General features: G+C 41.1%; 1 protein-coding gene across 1 annotated transcript in view; it reads left to right on the forward strand.

Moving 5' to 3' along the window:
- Window positions 1-18,203, forward strand: part of SEL1L3 (SEL1L family member 3) — a 99,951-nt gene that overhangs the window by 18,746 nt on the left and 63,002 nt on the right. The window contains exons 3-7 of the mRNA XM_082389254.1: window positions 4,267-4,393; window positions 6,032-6,153; window positions 6,507-6,622; window positions 9,632-9,690; window positions 17,175-17,307. Of these exons, the coding sequence (XP_082245380.1) occupies window positions 4,267-4,393; window positions 6,032-6,153; window positions 6,507-6,622; window positions 9,632-9,690; window positions 17,175-17,307 (557 nt within the window). The remainder of the gene's footprint in view (window positions 1-4,266; window positions 4,394-6,031; window positions 6,154-6,506; window positions 6,623-9,631; window positions 9,691-17,174; window positions 17,308-18,203) is intronic.

Consider the following 18,203-nt stretch of genomic DNA (forward strand, 5'->3'; position numbering starts at 1 on the left):
TTTTATAAGTTGAATTTTCACTGACCTGGATCATCCTGTTTTCCTCACCCACTGGACTTTGCCTCTTTGAAGCGGATTGAACCACCACAGCGCCCAGCGCGGGGAGACCTCTGCATGCGAGTGGGAGACCTCTCCCCGCCTGCACGGAAATGCTCAGAGATGTTGTTCTCTTCCCTTGTAGCCAAAAAAGTAATACATGTACCTGGTGGAAAGTTCAGAGAGCATAAAAGGGTTTGGGGGAAGAGTAAATTCCCACCCACCCTACTCTTTTGGTCCTATTTCTAGAAGCAAACTCAATAACACTAGTTTCTGTGTCTCCTTCCAGAAATGTTCTCTGCCCTGTAAGCATTAGGTTGATAGCCCCTTCTCTTCATACACACATTGGAGGATACTATAGACTCGGCCCTGCGTTCATTAACAATACGGCAGAGATTTTTCTATGTCAGTACTTGCTACACAACCCCATTCTTTTCAATAGCTCCTTAGCATTGCGTTGCCTGACACTCCATAATTTATTTACTTTGTCCCCTGCTGATGGTCATACAAGTCATTTCTAGTCTTTTACCAGTAACAACAAGGTTTCTCCAAACATCCTTGTACATGTATCTTTGTACACACAAATAAATATTTTTGGAGGATAAATTACTGGGAGTGGAATTTATTTATTCTTAAGACTCCTGGTATTGAGTATGTTACAGACTTCCTTAGTCACTCACTTCACTGCCTAGTATCCTTGGGGTGGAAGTTCTGACCTAAATCATACTTGCTAGAAGGTAGGGTTTTTGTTCTCAGGCTTTGGCTTTAAGGAAAATAAAACTCCAGATCGCTGCTGCCTGTTTAGTGTCCTGCATTTGGAAAGCAGATTGAGTTATCGACATTCTAATTTTACTTCTCTGGGTGGGAAACTCTTAGCTTCTTTTCCTCCAGGTTCCCCTTACAAACTTTTAACCACAGTTATTCCTTGCCTCAAGACTATCTCTAACTTCCCCACAAAGGGACTGAGGATCTCAGCTGCATCACTGTGATGTATTTGAAGCTCATCCTGAATAGGGCTTTGTTATGTAGAAACGGGCCCTTCCCCAGAGCAGGTGTCCTCTCAGGGCTCTGATCACTAGGCTGAACTGGAGAATGGGCTATGTAACCCCCCCAGCCACTCCACTCAGGATGATACTCAAAATACTTAACAAATAGTATGAGCTGGGGGCCCCAGTCAGGCTCCCCCGGGCGCTGGCCCTGGTGCTGAAACAGGATGGTGCTGGAGATCCTTGCTGAGCCGGGTTCTACTCTGAAGGAGAAGCCAGGGTGGATGGGTAGTGGGTGGGGGCTTTGGAGGTTCAGGGCAACACCAATCATCTAACCAATACACTGACATGTTTCAGTACTTTAACAACCAGTACAGCCGCTCAGGGGCATGCCAGCTGAACACCAGTCCTAGCTCTCTCTGTGAGAGCTTGTGAGATGTGATGTGGTTTAATAAAAAGCTCATTGTTTTGCAGTGGCAGACCAGGTTTGAGTCATACCTGGGTCTCTTATTAGTTATACAGCCTTCAACAAGACACTAACCCTTTTCTTGTTGCCAAATGAAGGAGTTTGCACCATGTTATATCTAATGCCTCTTTTTGCTCTAGAATCTGAGGAAATAAAACAAGCAAAATGACCAAGGGGGTAGGTTCCAAACCTGAACTGTTTTCCTGGCATTTTGTGTTTACGTCATAATGATGCCTTTTCCCTACCTAACTTCCTCGTTCAAGATTAGCCAAAGAAATGGATCTGGGGGAAGGACCTGAAAAAAGAGAGACTTAATTTTTGGCTTGGGCAGCATGGGGCACGTTATAAAATTATGGAACGTGTTGGGTGAAAGACACGTTCAAATTCTGACTTGGCCACAACTATGTTCATTTGATCATTCATCCATTCATTCATTCACTCCCTAAATATTTATGGAGGCTCTATCAAGTGTTGGCCACTCTTCTGGCTCTGAGGATGGAATAATGAATGAAGTAAAGTGCATGCTCTCTTGGAGCTTACATTCTATGTAAGCGAGCCATTTAACCTGTTTGGGCCCAAGTTCTGGGCTTAAGTGTTCCTACCTGTAAATTCTTTAATGGGGCATGGCACTGGTACTGTTACTCCCCATTCTAATGCCTATGACACCCATCACTCATCATTTATAGCACTCCAAGCAGCCAGTCAGTTACTAGAAAATGTTATCCTGGGCTAGGTGAATTCTGAAGTCCTTCCCTGCCCCCAAATTTCATTCATATTAGTTATTTCTAATGAAATGGAAAGACAATATTATACTGAGGGAAAATTGTAATAGAACTCCAAATCAAAGAACCATTAAAGCTACTGATTTTACAAGAGAACCACCATCGCTTTGGTTTGGTTGGATACAAAAGATATGTGTTTATAAAAATTATTTTAGATCTTTGCATCTTAGAGTTTCCCTCCACAGGCTTTTGCTGCAAGTTCTCCTATTCAGCCAGCTTTTCTTTGATCACTGGATAAAGGAATGGCTCATCAACATTCACTTTTAACTCCCTTCACTTTGGAAACCTCCTTTATGAAGCCTCCTTTTACTGGAGTCAGGTTGGGCAGAATGAAATCCTGTTCATTTTGATAAATGTTTCTACTCTACACTGGATAACTCAACATCAATCACTAGCAGAAGGCTTCCCAGGGGGCAAACATGACCGTCTGGTCTCTTATGTTCCACTCAACATGGTGGAAGCCAACCAAGGTTGGCTGATATCAACCTCTTGGTGAATTTTTTCCTTGGATTCTGAAGACACCCTTGCAGTATTTCCACTTCTAATCCCCTCCCTCCACTCCCGTAACTAACCAGCAAGCCCGGTGTGCGCAAATTGAGCTCAAATTGCAAAGAAATAAGGTTTGAAGTATTTTTGTTGGAATTGATAACTCCACGCTTTTGGATTTCCAAATGCATTTCTGAGACTATGAAAACATTGCTCTTATGATTTCCAAGTTGTAATGAACCAGAGGTACCTCTTTATATAATAAAACATTTTTCCCCCTTGAGGAATGAGAGCTGGGGTGTCCAATATCCCGGGCTGAGGCTCCTGTAATTTCTTCCAATATTGGCATTCGGTAACTTGCGCAGAAGTCAACTCTAAGAAGCCCAGGAAAATAGATTATTTCCACCATTTAATTATGGATATTTAAACCAAGGAACATTTTAAGAAAGAGAAAAGTGATCTTTATTTCTAGGTTGTATTCGGTGAATTTTTTTTCTTTGAAGGGGGGTGGGGTATTGGAAATAAAAAAATCCATATTAGCCTTGTAGGTATTAAATATAGATGAAATAATTCAGTTTTCCCTTTCAGATTTGTTATGGATGCTCCTCTTTTCTAGAACCACAGAATTCTCACACATTTGCAAAATAAAGTGGAAGCCTCCCTAGTTTTAAGGAGTATGGTTAGTAATATTTGCATAGGGTAACACGTTGAGGTTATGTGGAAAGTCTGCACAGATGAAAAAAAAAAAAACTATGCAATTTTAAGTGCATAGATTCTGAAACCAGACTGCTCGAGTTTGAATCCCAGCTCCACCTCTTATTATTCAACCTTCTCTAAGGCTCAGTTTAAAGGGGGACAGTAATAGAATCTACCTCATAAATTGTGAAACTAAGCAAGATTATTCCTGAAATGTGCTTAGCATGTTGCTGGCATATTCTAAGTGTTAAATAAATGTTAGCATTTTGGCAGCTGTGCATCTATTTCCTCATCTATAGACTGGGGATAATAATGAGGATTAAATGAATTTATATATAGATATATATTTTTTTATACAGTAGTGTGGACCATAGTGAGTGCTACTGAAGTGTTAACTATTATTACTATTACATAAATTCAAAATGCTTTTCTTAGCATTAGAAGGGCAGGATGTGAAATGGTTAAGCACATAGACCCTGAGCTGGAAACTTGAAATTTCGCTCTACTACTTATTAGCTCTGTTACCTTAGGCAAGTTATTTTACCTCTCTATACCTTGGGCTTTTCATTTGTAGAATGGGACTAAAAAAGAATCTCCTTTATAGGGTTGCTATGAACACAAATTGAGATAGCTCTGTAAAGTGCTTCTCAGGTGCCTGGCATATATTCAGTGTGCAATAAATGTTTGCTAATATTTTCAGACTCTTCATTTAAATGTTTGATGGGAGCTAGGCAGTGGGTTCCAGGAAGAATGTGATGTTGGAAGCAGTGTTTTTCTGGAAATAATTAAAAGGCAGCCGTCTTGCTGTTTACAGATGTGGTCACCCTCCTGGGCTTTCTCTTTGCCTCCAGTGGAGAAAACACAGGCATTGTGAAGAAGTTCCCGAGATTTCGGAATCGAGAGCTAGAGGCCGCCCGACGCCAGCGGATAGATTACCCAGTGTAAGAAGAGGCCGGTGATGGGGGCCGGTGGGGCGGTAGTGCTCTTTTTATCTGAGGACCAGAGCAGGCTAGTGGAGCCAGTTAGGAAGACCTACCTTTGTAATATGCTTTGGAAAAATGATGAGATCTACATAGCTTAGGCAGAATTTGTGGACCTGGGAACCTCAAAGCATTCTGAAATTATTCTTGCACTTAGCAATCAATCCTCGCTTGACCTTGTATGTTGGTGCTGGGAATGACCCAAGTAGGTGAGTCAGGTGTTGGATCCTGAGGCTTTGCAAGGTGTCAGGTGCAGCCAGCCACAGCCCTGCCAGATTGCAGCCTTCACTTTGCCTTTTCTGTCTTGGAAGATTGGATGAACTGCTTGAAATCTCACAACTTCTGATCTCCTCCACTGATTTCAGCAAAACCCAGATATATTTTTTTCCTTCTGCTGAATTGAAGATGCTGAAAATTGTTCGTGGTTCACCTCAGACTGGATGGATTTAGCAGGGTGATTTTAATTCTTCCCATGCTGCTGGCTGTAGAAAGATCTTGAGTCACTTTACTAAGCGTATGTTCTTGCTAAGCTTCCTTTGTAATAACTTATCTTCATGAGCTTGCTCAGCTGGGTGGGTCAGGAGGGAGCTGTGTGGTACCATCTGTTTGCATATCTTACCACCGATTCGAAGGCCAGATGATAAAGCCCAGAATATTCTAAAGGTCTTGTTGGGATGAGTCCCCAAAGAACCTGGGGCTGCTGCCCCTTTAACCCAAACTGTGAATTGGTTACTGGGGTAATGGAGAGCATTCTCTGTACGGGTTTTGACCTTGATTCATGTTTCACGTGCAGAATGCATTACTCCCAGCTTATCTTTAAACTGCTGGTCACTAGCACAATGTGTGGCATCAAGCAAGTGTTCTAACAGCAAATATTTGCTGAATGATTGGTGGATCACATAGCTTGGCTAAATGTGTCCTAGTTAAGTTGACCACTGTTATTTTATCCTCACTCCACAAATCACAGATGGACAATATTTTTTCAACTAAAATAGCCCTAGTCCAGAAATGGAACAATTAGAGTAGTTGTTCCACATTGGTCAGCCAGAACTGTGATACTGAATAACCTAATATGGGCATTAAAATTGTATCTGTGTGTCCTGATTAGCATATAGTGGTGCCATTTGCAAATTATGGCATTTTTCTGCCTTACGGCTTTTATCTTTGAAAGAAACAAAATTGCTCAAAAAGCCCTAATTATGTTTTTTTTTAAATCATTGAAATTAGAACAGCTTCTTATCAAGTCACCTCTTATTAAAATCCAGATTTTTATTCTGTGTCTGGCTTTATAAGCCTTAATCAAGGATTCAAATGGTGGGCCTGTGCGAAGCTCAGAAAGGCACAGGAAGAGTTTTTGGTGCAAGGTACCATGTCTGCTAGTTTTGTACAGCGACGCTTAACTCCTGTCTTTTGCAGTTACTATAACTACCTCCTTTGTCTCAAAAATCAAGCTTTGCAAGCTGATCTCCCATGATGAACACGAAGGCAAATTCATCCCTTCATTGGAAAGAAAGCAATTTACTCCGTCATTGTTAACTGTAATTACCTGCTCTTGGATGATATCAATCTGCAGAATTTTTTTTCTCCTCACTCTTACAGGTTTACTGTTTCACTGTGGCTTTATTTACTCCATTATTGCAAGGCTAATCTCTGTGGGATTCTGTATTTTGTTGATTCTAATGAGATGTACGGCACGCCTTCTGTATTTCTTACTGAAGAGGGTAAGTATGAAACAGAACCTTTAGAACGATAGTGTAGTTTTCTTATGCTCTGTCTACTGGCAGATACGTCTGTCTAGAATAAGGAATGTTGTCAACGTGGCAATTCAATGAGAATGATGGTTTCCAAATATGGGATTCAAGTTAAACTTTTTTTCTGGAAGCTTAAAACAAACATATACAGATGAATGCACATATGTGTTTTGTTTGTTTTGCTTTGCTTTGCTTTTATTTAAAGGAAGAAGGAATGTGATCTAGTCTTATAGCTTTTTAGGACAGTCGTCGAAAAGATATAGCCCCTTCATTCACTCCTAAGTATTTTCTGTCATTTTCACAAGCTTTCATTTTCCTTTTAGGCCACTTGCATATTCAAATGCATCTTGTCAAAGGAGAAGACCTTGCTGTAAAAACGAAATTCACCATACCCTTGAAGGAGTGGTGTCGCCTGGATATGTCTTTTAATGGCGGCCAGGTACTGAAAGCTGGCTCCACCGTGATTCATATCAACATCGTCACTTAACTTTAAGCATTGCTGTAAAGTCAGGGAGCTAGGAAATCTGCAAAAACAAATTTGTGGTATCTGATAAACTTTTACAACCATAACACTTTTTTAATCAAATTTTTATAGTTGGAAATTTAAATCATAAGAATTCTATCCCATTTAATTAACTTTTAAAGTGCTTCTTTCGACTATATTGTGAATGAGTAAATAATATAGCCAGCTACATAACCACAATTATCTGAGCAATTGAAGCCTTTTCTCCTAGCGAGATAGGCTTTGGGGAGATAAATGTTAAGACAGCTTTGGCCATATTTATATAGTGTTATCAAATCTACAACTTTTTTACAGGAAATTTATTGGTTAGTTCAGCCAAGAAATGGTATGACTGTTTTGGGCAGTTAAAACAATTGCTTATGCTTGGCATTAAACCGACAAATAGCAACCAACAAACCTAAGTGATAATTCTGGTGAGATGGAGGTTCTTTAACTACTTTGTACTATAAAACACTGCACATAATAGTTTCAAGCTTTCATAACACAGATTTTATGGATTATGGCAAACCTCTTGCTATAATTGAAGATAATTCCATTTCTTCATATATACGGTGTCAGTATGCTCCTTTTTTCTGGTTACTTTATTTTCTCATCAGCTTTTCTTGTTCATTTGTAATTTTCCGATAACAAAACTGGAAAAGACATTTTGTTTGTCTTGTGTATTGGATAATACACAGACTTCCCTTGGCGGTTAGGTCTATCACATTTCCTTTTTCTGAAGAGAAAAGAAATCAAGTCAGTCCTTGTAGCTTTCCTGAGGAGAGTCTGTAAGATGTTAGCTGGCAGTTTTTGTATGTTTGTTTCCTTAATGCTGTTAGGTGACATTGCTGTGGTCCATGTTTTAGCTTCTCATTTGCATGAGGATTATGGCGGCATAGCTTGGCTGCTGCATTCTCTTAAGGTCAGCTCAGTACCATGTGTCACTTAGGTATCAAATCATCAGAGCAAATCACAGATATTATTTTGCACCAGCTGTATGCAAGGCACTCTGCTCAAGGAGCTTACAGACTATTTATGGAAGTCACATTAAGCAGGTGAAGGGGTGTCATAAGGCGAGCTTAATTGCCAAATGATTCGTATTGATTCACAGAAGAGAGACAGCACTTCACCCTGGGGTGCTCAGGGGAGGTTTCATGAAGAAGGTTCCTACGGATGGGCAGAGTTTAAATGGAGAAGCAAGGAGGGGGTACTTTAGCACATCATTGGAGGTTGGCAGATAAACCAGTTTGGAGTAGAAATTCGCTGCCTATAGAACGCTAATAGAAGAAAAAAATGTCTTTAGGGCTAGAATGTGGAGAATCTTGAATATCATGGAATTTAAATTTCTAGTTGCAAGGCAGCACAGCGTCATCGAAGCTTTCGGAGCAGGAGAGTAAATCAAAGTAGTTCTTTAATTAAAGAGATGAATTTAATGGCAGAGTACATGATCGGGTAAAACAGGAGAGGAGAATTAGGAAGACCAGATGCAGTGGAAAGAAAAAAGAAGTAGATTTTTTTTAGTAAACTTTTGCCATTTGCCCTTTCGTCTTTCCATCCCATCTGGTCTCTCTGATCACATAGGTTCCAAAATAGTACTTATTGTTTTTCTACACAAAATCCAGCTCTGTGGTGAGACTACTATATTCATTGCTTTGACTAAATGGACACATTGGCTTAAAGTAAATGGTTGGTTTAGAGAAACAACTGGTCTGACTCATTTTCTTCTCTGAACCAACATGCTCTATATGGCTGAATTGGGTTGGATTTTATGGGTTAGCTTTTCTTTCATAGACATGGTGTTGGAGCCATATCTTCGACAATCTAATTAAGCCAGAATGTGTTTCCTGAACACTTGCTCTGCGCTAGCACTGGGGGGAATAAATTAAGCCCCTTAACCCCAGGGGCTTATGTTGTAGTCCCAGACACGAGAAGAATACATGACAGCTAACAACATTCGCGACGAAAACATTGTCACCATTGAAATGACAGTGACAATTCTCAGCGCTGAGGGAGAGAGGTTGGGAAGCCACAGTGCATGAAGAACATTCATCCCCTGTCTTGTTTTTCCCCCTAAGGCTCTCCTGGAATCACAGTCAAATTCCAAGAACTCCTTGTTGTATCTTACACATTTCCTTGTCTTTTTACGCAACAAGCTTTCAAGCACGAATACACCAAATGAACCTTTGGCTGGTAGTGTGGAAGTGTCCACAACCCACTGGGGGAAACTGCATTATAGATATTTTTATCACATTAAGTCATTTGGAGGGACTTTCCTGGTGGTCCAGTGGCTAAGACTCGGAGCTTCCACTGCAGGGGGCATGGATTTGATCCCTGGTCGGGAACTAAGATTCCACATGCTGCACAGTGTGGCCAAAAAAAATTTTTTCAATAAATAAATAAAAATAAAACGACCAAAATACTTCTTTAAAAAAAAGTCAGGACTTCCCTTGTGATGCAGTGGTTAAGAATCCTCCTGCCAATGCTGGGGACGCGGGTTCGAGCCCTGGTCCGGGAAGATCCCACATGCCGCACAGCAACTAAACCCATGCGCCACAACTACTGAGCCTGCTCTCTAGAGCCCACGAGCCACAACTGCTGAGCCTGTGTGCCACAACTACTGAAGCCCACACGCCTAGAGCCCGTGCTCTACAACAAGAGAAACCACTGCTCGCCGCAACTAGAGAAAGCCCACTCAGCAATGAAGACCCAATTCAGCCCAAAATAAATAAATTAATTAATTAATTAAAAAAAAAAGTCATTTGGAGAAATTGTGTCTTAAGTCTCAAAATATACACAGGGCTAGTAAACTGCTCCTTTTATTTTTTGCAGAAACTGATCAGGTGAAAGACTATGAAGCCTATTTTACGAGTAACTGATATCCAGGACTGTATTTATGATGTGGGGTCTTGAGGCATAACTGATCCTTGTGTATCTCTCCCAACATAGATAGTAGTAACCACCAGCACTGGACAGGATTTGAAAGACTACCATAATCAGACCATTAGGTAAGTGTGATTTTTCTTTTGATTCAAAATTTGCTGGATGAGGGTTAAGGAACCTTCATACGTTAGCCCTCAACCCTGAAGTTATTCCCACCCTGTCTGATTCAGTTTTTTCAAGCATGGACTGTGGCTAATCTGCCCTGGAGCTAATCTTTGTACTATTTTTTTTCTTTTTTAAATGTACAAAAACTCTCCGTGTTTTCCCCACAACCTTTTTTTTTTCCAAGCAAGAGAAACTTGTTCTCTCTCCAGATCTCACTGTAAATTATTCCTTTCATGACACTTTATAATTTGTTTTCTTTGAAAATTATCTTCTACAAAGGATTCGGAAAAATAAGAGTATTAATGTTGCTTATTGAGAAGGGTTGGTAAGTTTGGCCTAGTATAGAACATAAAAGCAGACAGCCTTCATATTTATGTTTATAATGTAAATTTGAAACGTATGCAACTATTGATATTGGGGTAACTTTTCAGTCTTATATAACGATTCTCTACAAGAGTTACAGAAACTGAGAATTGGGTCTTTTTCCTCATTTGTCATATATTTTTAATTTGCTTCTACATCCCTGTTTAAGAGTGGGTCTTACAGTGTCAGAAAAATGGGGCATGAGCTCTTCTTTAGGAACTCGGGATATCTCATCATATCTAGATTTTATATATATATATCAATATATATAATGTGTATATATATATATATAATGTATATATATATATATATAGATATATAGATATAAATTCAAATGCTTAAGAATAAGTAAAGGACAGAAACAAAAATTAGCAGCTTAAAAAAATAAAATAAAATTAGCAGCTTCATATGTATAATTTTAAAAAATTTATCAGGGGAATTCCCTGGCAGTCCAGTGGTTAGGACTCCACACATCCAGTGCAGGGGGCATGGGATCAGTTCCTGGTCGGGGAACTAAGACCCCGCATGCTGCACAGTGCGGCCAAAAACAAAAATGTATAAAAAAAAATGTATCAGGACTGTTGGGCACTTTGGCTGGCGGATGGGGGGTGGTTCATTCCTTCATCCTTTAGTCATTTCACTACGCTCAGCCAAAAACCATCTCTCCAAACAGGCTCCATTCACTCAGAGTCTCCACACAATCCAAATTTTCTTGGAAACCAATTATTAGAGAAAGGAAAGCAAAGAGGGGTGATGACAGCAGAGTAGGGGATGTACATTCTACTTCTTTTTTTTTCCCCCACCATTTCTGTTTACATTTAAGTCAAACAATTTCTTTTAGGCTCTGGGCACATAGAACAATTCTTTTTTTTTTTTTTTTTTTTTTTTTTAGAACAATTCTTATTTTCATGACTGGATTAAAGGATTAGAGTTATAGCGAAAGGCTAAAGCAGTGTTATTCCTTAGCCTGCGAAGAGAAAGTCAGGGGGTGACTTGATAGCTATATTGAAGCATAGAGGCTGAGGCCTTAGAACAGAGCAGAAGTCTTAAGTGCACCAGGTGGATTTAGACCAGTGTGGAAGAATTCAACAGATATGCGTTTTGTTATATAACCAGCGGCCATGGGCTCTTCTATGAAGAGTTTGAGAATAGGAAAGGCCTGGGAGTTTGCTTTGGAGAAACAGCTGATGTGTGGCCCGTTTAGAAATCTCTTCGAGTGCCCTGTTTTGCCCCAGAAATTAAGGGTTTGCATTTCAGGATGTGAGGTCTAAAATAATGCCTGCCCTTTCTCCCCTGACACCCACATGCAACCTCAGACACTTTTGACAACCGATTGAATTTCATAAGCTTTTTTTCATTTTCGATGTAAGGGCTTCCTTTCCTCTTAAATCCCAGAAGCGTAGCTGCTGACACGAGTGGAGTGAATCACAGTAAGATCCAGGGCTGGGACTAGGGTGAGGCAAGGGAGGCACCTTCCGCATAAAATGTAAGGAGACACCGACAAAACTTAGTCATTATATTAGTTTGCCAAGGCTGCTGGAACACAGTACCACAAACTGAGTGACTTAAACCACAGAAATGTATTGCCTTGCAGCTCTAGAGGCTAGAGGTCCGAGATCAAGGTGTCAGCAGAGCTATGCTCCCTCTGAAGGCTCTAGGGAAAGATCTGTTCTAAGCTTCTCTCCAGCTTCTAATAGTTCCTTGGCTTGTGGCAGCATAAAGCCAAACTTCACGTGGCATTTTCCCTGTGTGAGTGTCTGTCTTTGTCCAAATTTCCCCTTTTTATAAGGATACCAGTCATATTGGATTAAGGGCCCACCCTATTCCAGTATGATCTCATCTTAACTAATTATATCTGCAATGACCCTATATCCAAATAAGGTCACATTCTGAGGTACTGGGGGTTCAGACTTAAACATGAATTTTGGGGGGAACACAATTCAGCTCATAACGATAGTCATGATAAATAACATTTAATACAGTATTTTTTTTTGCGTTTTTTTTTTTAATTAATAGCTACTCTATTTATTTATTTATTTATTTGTTTGTTTTAGCTGTGTTGGGTCTTCGTTTCGTGCGAGGGCTTTCTCTAGTTGTGGCAAGCGGGGGCCATTCTTTATCGCAGTGCGCGGGCCTCTCACTATCGCGGCCCCTCCCGTTGCGGGGCACAGGCTCCAGATGCGCAGGCTCAGTAGCTGTGGCTCACGGTCCCAGTTGCTCCGCGGCATGTGGGATCTTCCCAGACCAGGGCTCGAACCCGTGTTCCCTGCATTAGCAGGCAGATTCTCAACCACTGCGCCACCAGGGAAGCCCCTAATACAGTTTTTTTAAAAATCAAGATTAATGTAAAGAATCCATGATGAACAAAATTACAAACTTTTAAGTAAAGATGGAATCAGTATGATCATGTAAGATTCCTGAATTCAGGACTGATTTTCAGGTACATACCAATTCAACATCCCGGTGAAAGCTTTGAAATGATTCCTTACCTGGTAATACGCGCAGTCCCCAGGCCCAAGACTTCCCCTTACCACTGTCTCAGCTGCCCTTCCCCTGGGACCCCCTCCATCAATAGAACAACTAAAGAATTAATGTTGGGCCCACCTGGGATTCCTGTGGTTAGCTATTTGGAATCTCATTCACCAGAGAGATTTCAGAATGGGCCAAGGTAGTAAACTAAACATCAAATATTGTAGATGGTTATAGGTGTTCCAAGGAAAGCCTCTTAATCCTTTTTATTTGTTCTTGTAAAGTAAACATAATGATAGCTGTTATCCCGCAAAAGTGGTGTAGGAAGATCAGGAATTAAGTGCTCAGAAGTTCAGTGCTGCAGTAACAACTGCAGACTTGTCTAGTGTTGAATTCATTCATCTGTCCATCCATCCATCCATCCAGTATACATTCATTCACCCAACACATTTACCACATGCCTGACACAGTGCTGGACTCTGGGAATAAAACGATGAAAATCAAGAATACAGTCCATCCCTGCCTTCATGGAACTAAAAAATCTAGTGGGGGGAAGACAGATCTTAAACAAATACATTCACAAATAAATTTAAAATTACAGATTGTGATGAATGCAGGGAAGGAAATAAATAGGTTGGCTTGAGAGGATCTCAAAGGGGCCAGAATTTAGGCCAGGCCCTGAGGAAGTGACACTTAAGATGAGAATTACTTTAAGCGGTGAGAGGGACAGCTATTTTGAGGCTTTAAATTCCCCTGCTAAAGAACCCATGAGCAGGGAATTCCCTGGTGGTCCAGTGGTTAAGACTCCGCACTTCCACTGCAGGGGGCCCGGGTTTGGTCCCTGGTCGGGGAACTAAGATCCCACATGTCCCTGCCATGTGGTGTGGCCAAAAAAAGAACCCATGAGCCAAAACTGTTCCCTAATTCTGAGTGAGGCCTAGTTAAAGACAGAGGCAGGCAATCTTTCCCCACTGCTGGGTCCTCCACAGTAATAAACCAGGGCACTCTCCCACATCCAGATAAGAATAAAGATAGTTTGCCAGCTTGTCTGAGGCTTGCGGAAGGGACTGGCTTGGACTTTTGAACTGTCTAGCTCAGCTCTTATGTCAGCAAAATTGATGACCATCAAACAATGCACAGTGCAAGGAATCTCTTGCAGTCTTGGTGCAGCCACTGAGAATTTTAGAGGAGAAAAATTTGGAGGCACCGCTGTGGAGGGAGACGGAGCTGGAGAGATCTGTTAGTTGTATTATACTGACGATAAAGAATTGCAATCTAGTACCATAGGGACCAAGTAATTTATTGATTAGTTGAGAATTCAGTTAAAGCAAAGATCCATAAAAAAAAGTGGGTAAATATTTTATTTTAATTTAAAATATCGAAATGTGCATTAATTTGCCAATCTTTCTAGCTAGAGCCTTGCCTTTGAGTATGGGTCTACTGATTGGAGTTCCCTGTGATCTTTCTTGCATAAACGGTACCCAATTTCTGTTTCTCCCAAATGAAAAGAAAACAAAGACACTTGTGAAACTATCAGAGCCCAAAATCCATCTAGATTTCTTCAGTTTCTTTTTCCAGCCTTTTCCAGCTGTCCTAATTCCACAACAATTTTTTTAGTAACCATTCTTTACTGAGTCTACTGAAAATATTCAACTTAATTTTTAAAGAATGAACATCTCTTTCTTCTCCATCCCTATTTTATCGGATCACATAAGATTGAATTACATTGTATGGTTACAATGACCATACAGTTGGCAATTGACAGGTTTGGGAACAAACACATCTTACGTAAGCATGCAACTCAAAAAATGGCAGCAGGGACTTCTCTGGTGGCGAAGTGGTTAAGAATCCGCCTGCCAATACAGGGGACACGGGTTCGAGCCCTGGTCCAGGAAGATCCCACATGCCGCACAGCAACTAAGCCCGTGCGCCACAACTACTGAGCCCGTGCGCCACAACTACTGAAGCCCATGTGCCTAGAGCCCATGCTCAGCAACAAGAGAAGCCACCACGATGAGAAGCCCGCATGCTGCAACAAATACCCAACGCAGCCAAAGATAAATAAATAAACTTAATTTTAAAAAATGATAGCAAAAGTCCAAGTTGGAGTAGGTTAATAATAATAACTGTAGTTAACAGCTATGGTGCCTGCTATGGTGCCTATGATGTGCCAGGCACTGTTCTAAATGCTTTGTTTAAATATTAAATAAATTTTCCCAACAACCCTGTAGATAGGTACTATTTTTATCTCCATTAAAAAATGAGAAGACAGGGAATTCCCTGTCGGTCCAGTGGTTAAGACTCCGTGCTGCCACTGCAAGGGGCCCAGGTTCGATCCCTGGTCGAGGAACTAAGATCCCAGAAGCCATACGGCGCAGCCAAAAAATAAAAAACCATTTTTTTTCAAATAAAAAATAAAATGAGAAGAAGCCTCCAGAGAGGAACCTCCAGCTGGCAAGCATCCAGCGTGTTGCAGGGATGAGCCGTGAGGTGAGCTGGTGAGTTGATTAAGCAGAGTTCTATTACGAGAGCTTCTACTGCAGAAGCGTTGCTTTGCGTCCCCTGAGTGCTGGGTAATACCTCATGAGGGTAGTCGGAATGTTCAAATCTTTCGAAGGTCTTGAAAATTTTAATCAATTCGCAGCTCTCAGAGATAATAACTTTGTGGTCCCACGTAAAAAAAAAAAGGAGACGAGACCATCATCTTCTTAGTGCCCTTCAAGCCTGAGATTCCAGAAAAAGAAATAGCAGGAAATAAAGCATTTCTTTTCCATGTTAGTTGCCTTTGTAGAAAGCTGATTTCTAAGTGTTCCCGCTTGCCGCCATCGGTTGATGTTGTCAGAGTGCCCATTTCTTCACCTTTTTGTCTTCCTTCCAGCCGGGAGCACCTGCCCAGGGTTGGGTTTCTGCTTAACAATCAGCCCGTCCTCTCTCCTGGGATGACCCCCCCCTTGCCTGGCTTCTCCGACCCGACCACTGGGGGCTGCTCTGTCCCGTCCGTGTCACCCTGGCCCATCGCTCTTGAGGCTGCCGGGCTCCTGGCGGCCTGCCTGACATGCTGTGTTCTTCCCTTCTGCTGCCATCTGCCCTCGGTGTTCCCTGGCTCTTTTTGTCTTTGCCTGGCTTCTCACTTGATGCCGATCTTGATCCCTCCTTGCTGTTCACATATGCTCTGATGGCACTTTGTCCACGCATTCCTATTTTACTTTCTAAATAGGTAATAAATTCACATCGTATAAAAATCAAAACAATGTGAAAAGGTCTACAGTTAGATGTCTTGCTTTCAGCTCTGTCTCCATCCACTCCATCCCCTAACCCCCATGCCATGTGGAAAGACTTTTATTAGTTTCTTATATATACCTCCAGAGTTTTTTTTAATGCAAATACAAAAAAAAAATCCATTCTCCTCTTTCTTGGATAAAAATATATTTATTGTTCTGCTCTTTCATTTTTATTTTTTCACTGAACAATGTATTTTAGAGATTATTCCAGGTCAGTACACAGAGCCCTTTGTCCCTTTTTAAGCTGTGTAGATGTCCAGGGCCCATTGGATGGATGTGGGTACCAGTCCTCACTGACAGACACCTAAACTTTTTCAGTCTTTGGTGGATGTAAATAATGCTGCCAGGAACAACTTTGTGCATTTTATTCATGCTGACCCATTTTTTCCCTCCATTTTCCTTCCTGATCCTTTAAGTCTTTCAGGACAAAGTGGACTTCCAACAAATCACCTGTGCTGACCACTTATCTTTGGCCAAGCCCTTTGACCTTGCTGTGGCCTCCTTCTCCTAACTCTGAATTTGACCTCAGTTCTTATCTAATAGGGTATGTTTTTATTTTCCTCCACATCCACCTTCTATCTACTCAACAAGTTTTCTTTTTTTCCTTTTAGAGCAAAATACTTCCAATTAAGATCAGCAATTCCAAATAATTCCAATGATGCTAAACAATTTCACCAATATCAATAGGCAGCATGTATTAAGTACTTATGGTGGAACTTAGGATTACCAGAGGGGAAGGGTAGGGAGGTAGTTAGGGAGTTTGGGATTGACATGTACACACTGCTATCTTTAGAATGGATAACCAACAAGGACCTACTATATAGCACAGGGACCTCTGCTCAATATTCTGTGATAACCAGGAAAAGAATTTGAAAAAGAATAGATACATGTATATGTATAACTGAATCACTTTGTTGTATACCTGAAACTAACACAACATTGTTAATCAACTATACTCCAATATAAGATAAAAAGTCAAATAAAAAATAAATAAAAAGGAAAAAAAGGTACTTACGGTGGGCCAGGTGCTGCTAGATGCTGTACGTCTTTACTTAATCCTCTTATTAATCCAGTAAGAGAGGAATTATCATTTTACTAATGAGAAGACTCAGTCTCAGAGAGGTTAAGCAACTGGTCCAAAGTCACACAGCTGGTAAATAGCAGGGTTGGGATCCTAGCCCAAGTCTGCCTGACCCCACCATGGTCTCATCTTCTAGAACTAGAGTGAAGGGTTTGCAGAAATTTGGAGTTTTAAGTCAAGGAGAAAGAGTCTTTAAAAAAAAAAAATCTGTTCAAACCCAGAACTCTCTTAATCCTTTGTTCTTCTCTAGCTTCCGAGAGGATTTCCATTATAATGACACTGCTGGGTACTTCATTATTGGAGGGAGCAGGTATGTGGCTGGCATTGAAGGGTTTTTTGGACCCCTGAAGTACTATCGCCTCCATGCTCTGCACCCTGCACAGGTGAGCCCAGGGGACCAAGGAGTTTTCGAATGCTTATGGGTAATGGGCGTGTGGCTCAGGGCTGTGGAACCAGTCCAGTGTAAACAAAAGATTTATCTGAGCCGGACCTCGCATCGGCTCTGTCACCAAACATAATTAATATTGAGGCTTCCCCTTCCACCCTGCAAACGTGATAATAGATTTTTGTTAACGTTTGGTTCATTTAGTACTCATAAAATGGAAACCATTTACTTCCTCTGTTTTTATAACTAGTAGCTTAATTATAGAGTCGATTTTTATCAGGCTCTTGCCTATCCAGTGATTAAGCTAATGAAAGGAGAGAGTCTTAGTTATTTGGTAAAGCTTCTTTTATATGCTATTATTTAAAGTATCAGAGAGGAGACAGTTCAGCAAATAGGACTCTTGGTTCTGCTTACTGCTCGCTCCAGAAACATGAGCCTTTGGCTCACACTGGGTGGGTGGGCTGCGGTGGTGGAGATCATAGAGGGCTTTGTAGTCAGCATTGAATTCTCAAGTCCAAAACCCACCCACAAATGGAATGGAATTGTCCGAGTCTCCAGGCCAGCTCCAGCAGGGCTGGTGGGTATTAGAGGGGGGGCTGCCCCACGAGGGAACATTCACCCTGATTGCTTTTTGTGCCTTGGTAAGGAGATCACCGGATACCTAAAAAAGGAACATTCTTTCATTCCTGTGACCTTGTGGGATTTGTTCTGGGAAAAGCAGGGGTCACTAGGCAAAGTCAATTCGGAAAAATGGGGCACCTTATCACCCATAGGTCATCTTAGAGCCCCTGTTGAGATACCTCTATAAGAGGAAAAAAATGAAATTCTTTTATTCATGTGTGCAGCCAATACTTATTAAGCACCTACTATGTGCCAGGCTCTGTGCAAGATGCT

Source organism: Balaenoptera borealis, assembly GCF_965194805.1.
Source record: "Balaenoptera borealis genome assembly, chromosome: 4".
NCBI lineage: Eukaryota > Metazoa > Chordata > Mammalia > Artiodactyla > Balaenopteridae > Balaenoptera > Balaenoptera borealis.